Here is a 14,837-nt window from a genome sequence, read left to right on the forward strand (position 1 = left end):
AAGGTACAACTGTGCCACAGCGATGCAGTTTTTTGCAGCTATATGCATGTTAAGCAATCAGCAAACTTCGCCGTTCTTGTGTGCCTGGTTCAAATCGTAGTATCTTTCCCATTGTTTGAAACACATCCCTCCATGCCCCTCTTCCCAGATTAGGCTGTATATTTGATTAACTTGATAAATAGCAGGTATCTGTACCCTGATATCTATGGAATTTTATGTTCCATATCTTGTACTACGAACATGGCTGCAACAGCGATTACTATAGACCCTTTATTGGACACTCTGGGGCCTCAAGACGGTGTGGAAATCGTCACGAAGCAATCACCGACACCTCAGGCCCGAGAGAAAGACAATGTCCCATCCAGAACCCTTCTCGCGGAACAAGCGGATATCAAGTAATTAATAGTATAGTCTGAAATCATTGATTATTAACTAATGGTATGCTCATCAACCAATAGGAGGACTGTGGGAAAGATAGTTCTCTTATACGTCCTAGGTTTCGCGATAGCTGTGTCGCATCACTGTTTCAATTTAAATCTGGATGGACGCGCTCCACTGAGCCAGTCATTTACTCTGCAAGTTGGCCTGGTGTTTGCTTTTCTAGTACGAGCTTTTGTCGCCGGCGCCACTGGTACGGCTCTATTGCAAATAGCCTGGCGCAGAGTGAAAAAGAGAGCATTTACTCTCTATGGGATTGATGGTATCTTCACAATTACGAAAGACCTTACGCCGTTCTTTCTTCTGGAATTGTGGGAGCGCGCAACTTTAATTTGTATCTTATCGATTGGGATCTGGTGAGGCTCCAAGGAAGACAAATCTCTAGCCGAAACTACTATAAATTGCGCTAACTTTGAGTTGGAGGGTTATGCCATTAGCGAGTATCGTTCCACCTAGCACACTGGTCATCGAGCCAGGCGTTTATGAAACTACTTCACTGTGCGAAGTTTCGAGCCTGAATTTCGGTGCCTTACCGGAATATGGCAGCCAAAGGCTCGGTCGCCTCGCGGATGACTATTACAGCGCAGATTCCAGGAAAGGCGCATATTCTGCGGATCCGTCAACTATCTTGAGAAAGCTCGGTACTAATGTCGCGGTTGGGGGGAGGATACTGGGAATGCCTTCTCAATGCAGTACCAACTGTAGTTATACAGTAAACTTCAACGGCCCCGCTTTGAAGTGCACAGATGAGGACTGGAAGTCGCAGGATGCACCTTGGGATCCGCTAGAAATATTTAGGTTCTCTCACCACTATAACTCGAGTGTGTCCTCTAACGGCGACTTATGGACAGTATATGCGAACCCGAAGAAAGAAGAAAGGCGATATTCCGAGTCGGGAGTACCCCTCAGACCTTATCTATACATCGAGGCTCCAGAACGAAAAGAATACTACATCAAGTGCTTTAAGTGTAGCCTATACAACGCGACCTACAACGTAGATATCGACTTTACAAATGGAGTTGAGACGGTAACATATGAGCTCAGCAAGGTTGCCAAGTTTATCCCAATCATCCCGGATCTAGAGTCTTCTCTCCCGAATTACGAACAACTTGCGTATTTTGCATACAACCGCTATTTCACCGGGAACGAGGGGCCGTTCGTAGGTGAAATTTTCGAATACGGCGGAATTTCGATGAGGGGTGTCCGTTTCAATACCGACATCATTTTCACAAATCTTGTTACGCCGTGGATCACACTCAGCCAGGACTTTAGGAACTCAACTCAAAATTTCCCAATGGATAACCTTAGAGAAGGATTTGAAGAACTCTCGCATAATCTTACCATAAGTCTTCTGAGCCGTTCGGATCTAATCGTTTCCTCAAAGATCATGACAACATGTACTTCCCTTAGCTATCGGAACGTTTACCGATATCGGTCTACGCAGCTGTACGTATCTTACGGGCCGTTGATGGTGTTCTCCATGGTGGTTATAGTTCTTGGACTGCGAGCGACACTGAAAAACGGCGACATCTGCCAATGGGGTTTCTCCCAGATAATGCTGACAACCAGGAATCCAAGTTTGGACGAAATGGGCAAAGGCAGCTGCTTTGGGGTGGTTCACAGCGGCTCAGATTTACAGAAACACCGGTTGAAGTTTGGCGAGCTGAGATGCAACGTCGAGAGCACGATCAGACACGCGGCATTTGGGCTGGAGGACGAAGTGGTCGATTTGAGCGCGGAGCGGATGTACGCTTAATATCCTTTATATAACCACATAATATTTTGCGAAGTCTGGTTTGAGACAAGCGTAATATTATAATCTAGTAGACCACTGTTATAAACGTTATCGACTCATCTCTAGCGCTCAAATTCATGCCGTGCAACAAGTATATGTTGAGAGTTAGTTTGGCCGAATGTTTCGACAAAACTAATAGTACTTACAGAAGGTCTGACACAATTATATAGGCGGGCATCGTGGCGGGTAGTCTGAAGTCCTATTATATATTATAGCACCGGAGTCCCCAAACGAAGCGAAGTACTGAGATCCATAAACAACGTCTTCTAGAATTCTGTTCCGGAATAATTTCTCAACTTGTGTTTAGAAAAATACTATACAACTCGGGTAGACTAGCCCAAATGATAAATTTGAACAAAACTTCGGCAGAGGTTTTCGATCAAATGATCATGCCACAAATTCGATACGCAGAGCGTTTACTAAATATTCGGAACCCGGATAGACCTAGGAGATTGCCGAGTGGCCGAGAAGATCTGGGCATTGCATATTGACAAGACCCGAGTTCTGGTAGCGACAGTACGGAAAGAATGTACTCGCCTATACACATAGGCGTATACATTCCGTGCCAATATATAAAATGACGAGACTATGGCGAGAAGCCGATACTTTAATCAATACTAGTGCGGAGAAATGGATTCTATTTATGCAATGTTGTATTTACCCATCATCATCTGATGCGTTAAAAGTTTGGCAGCTGGCAACAGCCTCGGAAACGGAAGACGGGACGAATAGCCGTGTGTGAGCTTCCAACCCCACTGAAACAGACATCTTGCGACAACATAAAAACTATGAGATCCTTCTACTGTATCTTCAAATGCTTAGAGCAAATCTGGCTTGATTAATATCAGACGAATCATCCTTGTGGTCACGGTGGTTGACCACTGTGTTACCGTATGTTTCCGAAATCTCGTGACAAAAAACCCACTGAATCTAGCTTCAAACCGAGTCCCGACAGCACGCGCCCGTTCTAGTTGACGCAATGACCATTATCACGAAACAAAGCGTCGCCTTCTAAGAAACAATTATGATACGAGCCTCAAAAAGTTTTTCCAGAGTTCTTCCGAGGTTTTGTGTTGTGAAAGTTATTCCAGAGATGTTCCGAAGGGCTTCAGGTCACCACTTTATTGTTGAAGCCTCGGTGGGAACGTGGGGTTTTGCCCGTGGTCTTAACTGGTGGCTGTATAGCCTGCTACCCCAGACTTCCCGGATCAATGCGACGGAAAGATAGCTCGATGGCGGCACTAAAACGGCATGGTTGGCTCAGCTGGCGAGCTCCAAAACTTAGAGAATGCGACGTAGAGCTATACAGTCTACAAGCTACGACCTTGTCGCAGAGTGGATATACGGCTATATGGCGCATCAAGTAAATCCGAGCGACTAGAGAAACGCCAGGGCTCAATTTCTCGGAATCGACGCGACGAAGAGACTGAACGCAAGAATCTCGTATTTAAAGCTCGGAGGTTCTGCTCGATGTTCAAGATGGTCCGTATATTTCCTCCCATCATTGCCTTCGTGAACAATTAACTTTGTCCGACGAGAAAACTACATCTTTATATTAACATACATTACCAAAAACCAGAGATCCAGAATGTCTTTGCCATCTGATTTCCTTTGGGGGTTTGCGACTGCCGCGTATGTACCCCGCACCACCCCCCTTGCTCCATCTTATCCTGTCTTTCAATATCATATAACTCGACAGAGATAAGAGTTTTTGCTAACATATTTCGAATATAGTTACCAGATTGAAGGCGGTTTCGATCAGGATGGCCGTGGCCCATCCATTTGGGATACCTTCTCGAAGACTCCAGGAAAGGTCGCTGATGGAAAGACTGGAGATGTCGCTTGCGACTCCTACAACAATATCGATCAAGATATTGCCCTCCTCAAGAACCTCGGTGCCAAGGTGTACCGTTTCTCCATCTCCTGGCCCCGTGTTATCCCACTTGGTGGCCGAGATGACCCTGTAAATGAAGCTGGTATTGCGCACTACCAAAAGTTCGTCCAGAGGCTCCAGGAAGCTGGAATCGCTCCCATGGTCACTCTCTACCACTGGGATCTTCCAGATAACCTCGACAAGAAGTACGGCGGTCTCCTCAACAAAGAAGAATTCAGCTTGGACTTCGAAAGATATGCCAGAGTTATGTTCGAGGCCCTCCCAACCGTCAAGCACTGGATCACATTCAACGAGCCATGGTGCAGCGCTGTTCTCGGTTACAATGTCGGCCTCCACGCCCCTGGAAGGACAAGCAACCGTGACGTCTCCGCCGAAGGTGACTCTTCCACTGAGTGCTGGACCGTTGGTCACAGCTTGCTCGTCGCCCACGGAAAGGCCGTCAAGGTCTACCGTGACGAGTTCAAGCCAAAGAACGGTGGTGAGATCGGTATCACATTGAATGGTAAGATATATAGAGTTACACCCTTATGTTAGTTGATTAAATCTAACACTATCGGTATCATAGGTGATTGGGCCGAGCCATGGGACCCAGAAGACCCAGCTGATGTTGAGGCTTGTGACCGCAAGATCGAATTCGCCATCTCTTGGTTCGCCGACCCAGTCTACTTCGGCCACTACCCTGAGTCGATGAGGAAGCAGCTCGGAGATCGTCTCCCAGAATTCACACCAGAAGAAGTTGAACTCATCAAGGGTTCCAACGATTTCTACGGAATGAACCACTACACTGCCAACTACATCAAGCACAAGGAGGGCGAACCTGAGCCAGCTGACTTCCTTGGAAACCTCGAAACCGGTTTCTACAGCAAGGCCGGAGAAAACATTGGACCAGAGACCCAGAGTGTCTGGCTGAGACCCAGCCCAATTGGTTTCAGAAAGTTGCTCGTTTGGTTGAGCAAGCGATACAACTTCCCCAAGATCTATGTCACCGAAAACGGTACTTCCGAAGCTAAGAGAGGCGACGGTGAGGCCGAACCACCATTCCCAGAGATCCTCGAGGACGACTTCCGATGCGAATACTTCCGAGGTTACATCAACGCTATGAAGGACGCCGTTGTTGAGGATGGTGTCAATGTCCGCATCTACACCGCTTGGTCTTTGATGGAGTAAGTTCTGACCTCACTACTCCCCCACCTTGATTATATACTAACAGAGTTCGATAGTAACTTCGAGTGGGCTGAGGGCTATGTCACCCGCTTCGGTGTCACCTATGTCGACTACGACGGTGGTCAGAAGAGACACCCAAAGAAGAGTGCTCGCGTTATTGGCGACCTTTTCACATCGTTGATCAAGACCGCTTAAGATTTTAATGCTGATCTTTAAAGCTGCGGGTAATATTTATCTGCTTGTGGCATCAAACGCCATTGTTATGATCACTCATAGATGTATATATTTTGGATTAAGTTAACATTTTGCAATATCAAGATGAGTAGTTCGCGGAGCCGGACTACCCTTTTAGCATTCAAATAGTCTAAAGATACGTGATACGATATCTTTTTGAACCTTTCCGGAACCCCAAGTATCAGGCTATTTTGGAAGTGACAGTAGATTCATATCGAGATATATATCGATAACTAGTCTTACGTTCTGGAAACGAGATTACCTTATATTGGGATATAACTACTATTAATCGATCTCTTGGCCTATGTTACATACAAATTAACAATTCTTCACGAGTGCGTCTTTAAAATGGTTCAATAGCTTCATGTGGCGTTATATCAAGCTGGGCTGATTCCAAAGCAACGCGAGCACACGCAGGATGCAACAAGTTATCGATACTTTATCTAGGTTGCCGGAAAAGGTGGTATGGATCCTAGGAGACAAATATCCCTTGTTGATTCATATTGCTACCGGCGCCGCGGCGCATATTATCGTAATGAAAATCAAAGGAGACATCCATAATACAATGTAAAAAAGCCAGCTTGGATGAGTCTGAACTAGTTGCCTACTTACGAAAAGACGTATATCATATTATTCGATTCGGTTGTACAGCCCACATCTGCCATATCGATATATCTATACATCGCGAATTCGAATTCACACTTGATCCCCTTTCGATCCAATTATCTACATCTGAATCTTCAATATCTAATATATATATATAAAGATTAGACAATTTGAACTCTATAGCCTGCATATGATACATCAATATGATATCCATTCTCTGTAGCATTTGGGAATTCTGGGGACTTTGAAGGTGAGAAATATTGATAGGTAGTCTCTCCCATAATCGATCAATCGATTAATTGAACCATAATATATTATTTTACATTAATCAGATTTATCTATTTTAATCTATTGACAACTGAATATTTGATTAGACTAGTTCACCAAGTGGAACTAGCTGTTCTAGAAAACCCATAACGCCAATAACGCCCCTCTGCCCAATTCGCCAGAGCATTAAAACGAAATACAAGCATAATAAATTTCGTCACAAGTTCCCTATCATATCATCACAACCGGCCTATCCTCAAGCTCTTCTCTAAGTTGGACTATACTGTGAAAATCCAGCTTGTCACTCAACCTCGGGCGGAACCCATAAGACGCCGCTAATATGAGAGATATAATAGTCCATGGGACAAAGAAGATAAGTAGAATGGAGGGAGGAACGACTCCTGGTGTAATAATATTTCCTTTCGTCGACGAAGTCAAATTCTCGTTTCGCCAGCCCCCCTCGAACCCATTGGCGCTGTCGTACATGAGATGCAACGCGTCGAGACCGAAGAAGAGCATGATAGATTTCAACAAGACCCGCGGTTGGACAAAGGATTCGTAGAGCTCGGTGTTAGAAATCGTCACGGGGGGCGGGGCGCCCGTAGAAGTGAATATTCCAGCAATTGTGCCCCCTAGGACCTCTACGGCGGAGTATCCAAGGGGAGTGTTTCTGTTGAGGGTAACATCCCAAGATGGGGGCTCAGGAACAAATGAACTGAAGGAAGATGTCTCGGGTTCTAACTTGGCTGTACCAACCGCGGAAGTATACTCGCATCGAACCCCAATGGGGTCCATGACCGATATAATGTATGGAGCGAATTCTCCATCGGGAAATCCACCAAAACGAAAATATTCTCCAAGATCTGCAGTTCCATCAATAGGGCCATCGGTAGCGCTCTTCGTATTGATCCGAAAGAAGGTTGTATTCCGGACCCACGTTCCGTTAGCATGCTTAAATGTTGGGCGTGACATCCCCTTGATTGTTGGCTCTAGTGTTTCGTTGAATTTGTAGCCGGGCCTGTACTGAGTCTCATTATAGGAGCTCTGTCGGCGGATCTGCCACAGTGCGTACTCCAAAACACCCTTGTGATTGTTGTAGTATATATCTGACCCATTATAGACTTCCTTCCAATAGGAGCCGTAATCCACGTCCCTGTCGGGACGATCTTCAATTCTCCCAATCTCAGCGTAAGTGTTAAGATACACACTAGGTCCAACACTGCCCGAAGTGAAAAACGGAGTAATTGAGCCCCCAGATGGCGTTTTGAGGGCGCGATTGTCTTTCTTAAAAGCATAATTAAGCTCTTGCAAATCAAGAAATGCTGATGGCCTTTCGTTTAAGATAGTAAAGGTCGAAACATCTTCTACTATAGAGCAATTGTAGGTGGCTCGAAGACCCCAAGGCCTCCCCGCTATTGGATATTCTGCCTGGGGAGCCAAGAATATTTCCGGTATGCTTTTGGTCAAAGGTAGGGTATTGGGAAACCTATCAAGATTATCGTAGTCGCTCCGCGAGACGTTCTTTGGCGTATACAAGATCCCATACCCGGGAACTATTGGAAAAGACCCAATGATCCAGCTTTTGAGCAGTGAGTCAAGCAAGTCGTCTGATTTTCGGTCATAGAAGTTCTCTTTCATGCGACCAATGACAAGTGGGGATGTTGAAGACGCGACGAAGCCTTCAGTTATGTTGAGCGTCAGACCTGAAAGTGGTAGGCCGATGACTATCAGAACACTGACAGACGACAGCAAGGTAAAAAGTTTAGGAAAATATAATTTCCCCCGGGATTTAATATGTAATGCCCAGTGAATCCAACCGGCAGGCCCGCCCCAGTGATTTTGCATGTGCATCATGAGGACCGTATCATTACGAGCCTGCCAATACGGTGTTCGGAGCATCGCAACCTCGATACCAGCAAGACCATCCTTTGACCAATTCAAGCCAAAGGTAGCAACCGCAAACCAAGCGTAAAAGATCCATTGGTGGTCAATGTTAGCATACTTTAAATCGCCCTCGTTGAATACCATGAAGTAAAGCCAAACCGCAAGGTAAAGCCCTGTGACGGTGATCGGGGCAACTATAAGAAGTAATGTTCGCAGGAAGAACCGTTGGAGGGGCTTGGGAGGCAGGTTGATGGACGCATTGCGATTATTCGTAATTGTGACATCAGATACCCTAGTCTTCGCGAGGTATTCATCCACGGTTTCCGTGGAGCTGGGTCCAATTCGAAAAGTTGGATTCATTTTTGGATTTGGCGTTTTCGCGCTAGCTAGCGCTTCTAGTTTCCGTCGCAATTAAACCCGTGGACGAGTATCACAACTGGAAACCAGGCCTAAGGGAGAGAAGTCGGCGTGGAATAGAGTGACGAATAACACTGGGTTGGTCTGAGGTACGGAGCTGGATTTTGAAGGATACATGCAGCTAACAAAGAATTGAACCGCTAGCTACAGCGCTATGAACGGCGAAGTATTAATATGGGGACTCGGTATTCTTGTGAAAATGTAGTGGTTTAAATGGTTGATATCATGAAAAGTCGACGATTTGTCTGAGTTCATCCATATTCAACTAGGATCTGTCCCATTTACTTATATATACGCGGACGCTGCACGTTAAAAATTGCCACAAGCCAGTTCAAACGATACCCGGGCTTTTCAGAATGGTTTGGCAAGTTTACAGTATCATAGGTTTAGCTGGTCTCGTAACGCTTAGTATGCACCTGCTTGTATATATAGAACAAAAAGCTTCCCGTGCATGGATTTGGTAGCTCGGATCCACCCTCCGCTGAGGTAGAGTGTGCTTGGAAGCCACGGAAGTATAATAGTATCTGCGGCATCGCGGCACAGACCATTCGGTGCCACCCCCTTGACATAAATGTAAACACTTTTGCCCTTCCCTCCGGTTCACTTTCTATTTCTTTAAATGCGTTAGTATTCATTCATCGAATCATATATCGCGGCTAACCCATGGGCAGACTTAACCGAGACTTGACACTTGCCAGCGCTTAAAAAACGATCAGCCCTGAATCGTGCTATTTTGGTACCACACAATTTCTTTATACCTTCAAGTTGATTTATAACTGCCTGGATATTTAATATACAAACTTATCGAAATACTATTCAAACCTGCAAATATTATGTTATTCATAGATATATAGATATGTTCTTTGTTGGGTTATCAATGTACCTGCCTGCTTGTTTATTCGTTGTTGTGGAATTTATTCGTGATAACCATGCATGCATAGTCTCATGAATCCATAATTTGGCCGACCCGTAAAACCAATGTGTGTTCGAAGCTATTTACATGTACATACATGGAACGAAATTTAACACAGTTTCAGTCGGTTAAGGATCATTGAAGTAGCTAACAAGTAGTATTGAATTGGCGGAAATTTTCATCCAAATCTTCTATAGGGGGTAGTGTCATAATCCATACCTATATGCTGTGTTTGTTGCGGGGAGCTGGTGCGAGTGCGGACCCTAATAAGTAGTAGCCAACTAATTGCATTATTGGGTTCGGAAATATCCAAGACTATGGGATGCCGGTGGTGTTTCCAAGTGCGCGTGGATATCACGAAAAATTCACAGAATAGTCTCAAGTCTTTAAACTAGGCTGGGTACGGTAGATAAACTAGACTTATGCACACATAGAAGACCTGACTGATTGTTCACCTAAGATTTTTTTTGGCTTAGACTAGCTTTCGCTCTCAACAGAACCGGCTCTGCAGATCTGTTGTATTTTGAATTGCTAGTGTTGTTACACAACTTGTTGTAACGATATGAGTAACTATTCGATGTATTCCCCTCCGGACCTGGCCAGCTCCCCGCAAAAAAAATCGAACTATCAGCTGCAGTCGGATCCTTTCAACAGGTCCTTGATAGCCTAATGCCCAAACCGCCAGCCGGGCTAGTGTTATCTGCAATGTCCTTACTGTAAAGCGTGCAGCGTGTATACCCCAAGTAGGTTCCCCAACAACAACATCCAATTCATGAGTATTTGAATTTAGTGGCTTAGGGCTACAGATAACCAAGAAAATCGCCATTTACATGAAATACGCCCCGCAAATTACTGTAAGCCCCGTTTTATGGGCGGGCTTCAGTATGTATATCTAATGACCTTTATAACCATGGACGTCTGCGGAGTAAAAATTTAACTTTACCTTTTTACGATCTTCTCCTCAGCATCGGGGATATCGTACTGGGGCGAAAATGTCCCAGTCGAACTATATATAACGCTAGGGTGCATTATTCAATGTTAAAACCCAAATATCTCGGTACAGAGAAGGTTTAAACGGGTCTAGGATTGACATCGACTAGGATTCATCTTAGCGCCTCATTGCCAGCTGGCAAGTATCACGAGGCCCCAACAAGTATTCCTATGTACCGGCTCTAGCCATTTGGTATCCTGACTCAGCTAGTGATGACCTGGCCATCGGAACAACAGCCCTTGATGAGGAGGGGGTATACGAGCTTTTTTTTATTCAATTTTTACGGATGTAGTTTTTAAGATTTTGATTCTAATGTTCAGAAATTAGGAGCTTTTCGAAATTTCTATTCGATATATGTATCTATTATAGATATCCTAGATGCCTGGTTGCTCAGGTGAGAGCTGCGTAAATACATATCGTTATCAAATCTAACGTATAATTCGATGATAAAATGCTTGAACGAAATGCTGATAGTATGTGAAAGAATAATTATCCCAAAAGAAAGACAATATAAAAAAGTGCGGAGAAAAAAAAGCAGTGCATAAATTATCCACCCAGCGCTGAAAAACTGCAGAGATGCTATGCGAGGTATATGTCAATGAACTGAAAAAATAAATGTAAAAGACCCCCGTATAAACATAGAAAGAATGTAGTATATATGGGTTGCGAAAAGAATGCACGTGAATCAGTCAGAGAATCAGAAAGAGCCAGCAAATCCGCCATCTACGGTTACTGTTGTCCCAGTAAGGTACCGTGACATCGCACTAGCCAAGAACACTGCTGGTCCAACAATATCATCAGGTCTACCTACTCTCCTCAGAGGAATCATTCTCTCCAGGATCTTTCTCCTTTCCTCAGCAGTGCCCTCTAGTGGCTCTGCTGATCTCTCGATGTTCGCCGCAAGAATAGTATTGCACCTAATACCTCTGCTTCCTAGTGATAAAGCAGAAGAATGGGCGAGGGCGGCCATTCCGGCCTTTGCTGGTGTATTGTGGTTGCCGATTTCCGAAGGATTAGAAGAGGAAACACAGATGACAGAGTAGTCGGGACGAGGGTCCTCAGGTTTTAAATCAACGTTCTGGGACGCCATTTGGTTGGCGGCAAGACGAAGGAGATGGTATGTTCCTTCGTAGTTAACGGCCGAGAAACGAGCGAAGTCTTCTGGTGTCATCTATAAAAGGACAAGATTTGTTAATAAGAATTCAAATTAATCGATCGATTGTAAAAAACACTTACGTCCATAGGGTCTAAGCCAGCCATTCCAGCGCAAGTAACCAAGACATCAAGGCGGCCATAAGCATCAACGGCTTTCTTTACGATCATTTCGCTCGTCCTATAGTTAACTTGTTAGAATTTATTAATTGAAATATGGGTCGTCTTGAAGTTACTTACTTTGGGTCACTGATATCACCAAAAAGGAGGGTACAGCCCTGTCCTGCTGCTCTGATATCAACGGCGAGGCTGACAATTTCGTCGTTTGTGGAGTCTGCTGACGATCCCCAGTAATGGGCGATGATATGGGCACCTTCTCGTGCAAAGCCCATTGCAATTGCTCTCCCGATACCTTTGGAAGCGCCAGTTATAGCACAAACTCGACCCTCTAGTAGCCTAGATCGAAGAGGTGCAGCCGGAGCCGCAGCGGCCGGTGGTGCTGTTGGGGGTTCTACTCTAGCAAGAGCTCTCTCCTCATTGACGACAACAACAACTTCCTTAGGCTGTAATTGCTTTGGTTGTGGTAGAGATGGTGGTGGAGGGCCATCGATATCGCTGGGGCTCGGAGAGCGGGTATAATAGTCTGAAGAATACGGAGATTCCATGGAATCATTAGGATATCCACCCGGGTGGCGTGGTCGACTAAGATTACCACCGCCGCCGAACGACTTTCTTCGCTTAACTCGATCAGGGAAGCTGACCACAATTTGGTTCTTTTGTTTGTTGCTATGGTCGATTTCAATTGTTGTTTTCGTGGGGCCGCTGTGATAAGAAGCTTCGCTTTCTGGTGATGAGGGTCCTTCGATCATCCGCCTCTCGGTCGGGGAGTCCGTATCCCGGCGACCTCGACCAGCCCATCTGTCCAAGAAGGCAGCCTTGAGGTGTTGGTAGGTTAAACGACCAGATTTCCATCTAATCACACATATGCCGAGTTAGAAGGTTTGAGTCTGATATGAGGATAACATGAAACATTCTGATTACTTACGCATCGGTTTTGCTGAAACCAATCAACCAGCCTCCAGGGCTGTCAATAGCAATTGGTTGTTTGTTATCCGGTTGAATTGTTTTGATAAATAAGTGCCATCTGTCGGAATCTTTGGCACCAGGGTATGCCTCAGCAACTAGTCTTTCAAATTTGGCCAAATGCCTCCTTCCATCTGTCTTCCCTGTGTACCTGAGGTGGTGTAGTTCTGTGACTGGATCCATTATTATTATTATTTATTTTAGGTAAGAACCTGGCGGGTATAGACGATAATGTTGTCCTTTGACGGAAGCAGGGCTTCAATCTTTGGGTACGTCAATAACGGTGTTTCCTTCTTAGGTGCCGGTTTGGCTTCTTCGGTTCCTTCCGGTTTAGATTCTTTGGGTTCTCGACTCTCCAGTTCTTCCTGGACAAACTTGCTTATGTCGAGCTCGTCTTCGAATTGAGTAACAGGCTTCCACTCTTTCCTTGTGGCAATATTGTCCTTAACTTCAAATGCGGTAATGTCTACTTTTCCGCTCTCCTCTTCCTCTTCTGCTGGAATAAGAAAGTTTTCGATATCTGTCTCGGGTTCGAAACTTGTAAGGACTTCCCAACCTCCTATAGCCTTGACTGACTTTTTAGATGCGTCGGGGGCAGCCTTTATGTGTGTGGCTTCGAGTTTTCCCGCTCTTTGGATATAGCCAGTAGGCAATTCTTCTTGCCAATCACTAGGAAAGTCGTCTATGTATCGAAGATCCGAGAAGGATTTTGTAGGAGCCGGTGGAGCCGGTGGAGGGACAGCGAATCCGGACCCTGGTTGAGTGAATGAAAAAACGTCTGTTGGGTTTTCTTCGGGTGACGGTGGAGCGTTTAATTCCGGTTTAACGGAGAACTTGAGATTCGGTTGGGTATAAGTAAATACGGTCTCGAGTTTAAACGGTTGCCTGAATGCTATGGCCTGGAGAGGATGATGGGAAGTCTCTTGCGAGACGGAGACAGTCTGGATACCTTTAATCGACTGAATTTTGACTATTTAATCAAAGGAACCCCTCACGGCTTAAAACGCTGTGAAGGCTCCAGAAATATATATTTTTAAATACTGTGCGTTGATTTTGTGGTAAATTTGTGCGGGCCACTGATCGTCTGTCTGCGGACAAGTGGATGGAAAATTTTGAATTCCTGAGATGCAACTGGGCAGCTGATTCAAACCACAATTGGTTGTCGAGTTTAAGAGAAGATGAGAAGAGAAGAGGGAGTGAATTTTTGTGTAAGACAAAAGATGCCTTCGGAATATATAAATGATATCAGAGATGACTTGTACAATTCTTAATTTTACTCAAAAGGATATTGGGCTGAGATGGAGAGAGCATAGGCTCCACTACTTAACAGAAAAGAAAAAGACTCCAGCCAACAGTATTACGGAAGACGATTCCAAGTGTAACCGCATTTACTTAGACCGCAGAGGAACTCACTAGGATTAAGGCCAGAAATCGAAACGTGGGCCAACGAATGACCCTGTTATGGGTCCAATAGCTTCAAATCACTTGCCATTCAGGTATTATTGGTGCAAATCGCTTCCCTGAGCAATGGTAACCGCAGATATCCCTTGGAGTGAGTTGGCAGTACAGTGCGTAGAGTAATTCTTCACAGACTTTGCATTAAACGGAGCATTCCAAAACACCAAGGTCCCCAAATTTTCCCTGTTTATCCACTGCCGCCAAAACTCACCTGCCATAGTTTGGGGCAAGTGGCTATTACATACGTGGTTCAACTCCGGGTGTGCGCTTGCTGTTTCGAAGGCCATCAGATTTATTTGTGCGTAAAGTGCGGGCATTGCAGGCAAAAATTCCTTCTTAGGTAAGGTGACGCTGTGACAACTCATCAACTGCAAAATTAACATATGCACAGCCAGATTCCGTTGGAACAGGGCACGACAGAAAAGGGAACTGCATGGGTCTTGGAAGTCGTTGGATGAGCAGATAGCAGGGAATAAGATCGAGCCCTTTTCTGACCAATTGATAAGCAAGAAGGGCATCGTGACTTTAAAATTTGCTGACC

At 45.1% G+C, this 14,837-nt stretch overlaps 5 protein-coding genes across 5 annotated transcripts; 2 read left to right on the forward strand and 3 right to left on the reverse strand.

The window, feature by feature from the left end:
* Positions 1-240: 240 nt before the first annotated feature.
* On the forward strand, positions 241-2,194 carry AOL_s00193g121 (uncharacterized protein; the record flags this gene model as incomplete). The annotated part of the gene is made up of 3 exons (XM_011128732.1): positions 241-395; positions 459-631; positions 876-2,194. 3 exons carry the CDS (start codon positions 241-243, stop codon positions 2,192-2,194), a joined length of 1,647 nt encoding a protein of 548 aa, XP_011127034.1.
* Positions 2,195-3,821: 1,627 nt separating this feature from the next.
* AOL_s00193g122 (uncharacterized protein) lies at positions 3,822-5,486 on the forward strand (the record flags this gene model as incomplete). Its single annotated transcript, XM_011128733.1, has 4 exons — positions 3,822-3,865; positions 3,968-4,629; positions 4,693-5,290; positions 5,348-5,486. 4 exons carry the CDS (start codon positions 3,822-3,824, stop codon positions 5,484-5,486), a joined length of 1,443 nt encoding a protein of 480 aa, XP_011127035.1.
* Positions 5,487-6,629: 1,143 nt separating this feature from the next.
* On the reverse strand, positions 6,630-8,642 carry AOL_s00193g123 (uncharacterized protein; the record flags this gene model as incomplete). The annotated part of the gene is made up of 1 exon (XM_011128734.1): positions 6,630-8,642. The coding sequence occupies one exon, from the start codon at positions 8,640-8,642 to the stop codon at positions 6,630-6,632; it is 2,013 nt and encodes a 670-aa protein (XP_011127036.1).
* Positions 8,643-11,300: 2,658 nt separating this feature from the next.
* AOL_s00193g124 (uncharacterized protein) lies at positions 11,301-13,021 on the reverse strand (the record flags this gene model as incomplete). Its single annotated transcript, XM_011128735.1, has 4 exons — positions 11,301-11,774; positions 11,840-11,936; positions 11,996-12,727; positions 12,801-13,021. The coding sequence occupies 4 exons, from the start codon at positions 13,019-13,021 to the stop codon at positions 11,301-11,303; spliced, it is 1,524 nt and encodes a 507-aa protein (XP_011127037.1).
* A 17-nt stretch (positions 13,022-13,038) lies between these two features.
* AOL_s00193g125 (uncharacterized protein) lies at positions 13,039-14,613 on the reverse strand (the record flags this gene model as incomplete). Its single annotated transcript, XM_011128736.1, has 3 exons — positions 13,039-13,808; positions 14,231-14,294; positions 14,542-14,613. The coding sequence occupies 3 exons, from the start codon at positions 14,611-14,613 to the stop codon at positions 13,039-13,041; spliced, it is 906 nt and encodes a 301-aa protein (XP_011127038.1).
* Between the last annotated feature and the right edge of the window lie 224 nt (positions 14,614-14,837).

This window comes from Orbilia oligospora (genome assembly GCF_000225545.1).
Source record: "Orbilia oligospora ATCC 24927 unplaced genomic scaffold scaffold00193, whole genome shotgun sequence".
Classification (NCBI taxonomy): domain Eukaryota; kingdom Fungi; phylum Ascomycota; class Orbiliomycetes; order Orbiliales; family Orbiliaceae; genus Orbilia; species Orbilia oligospora.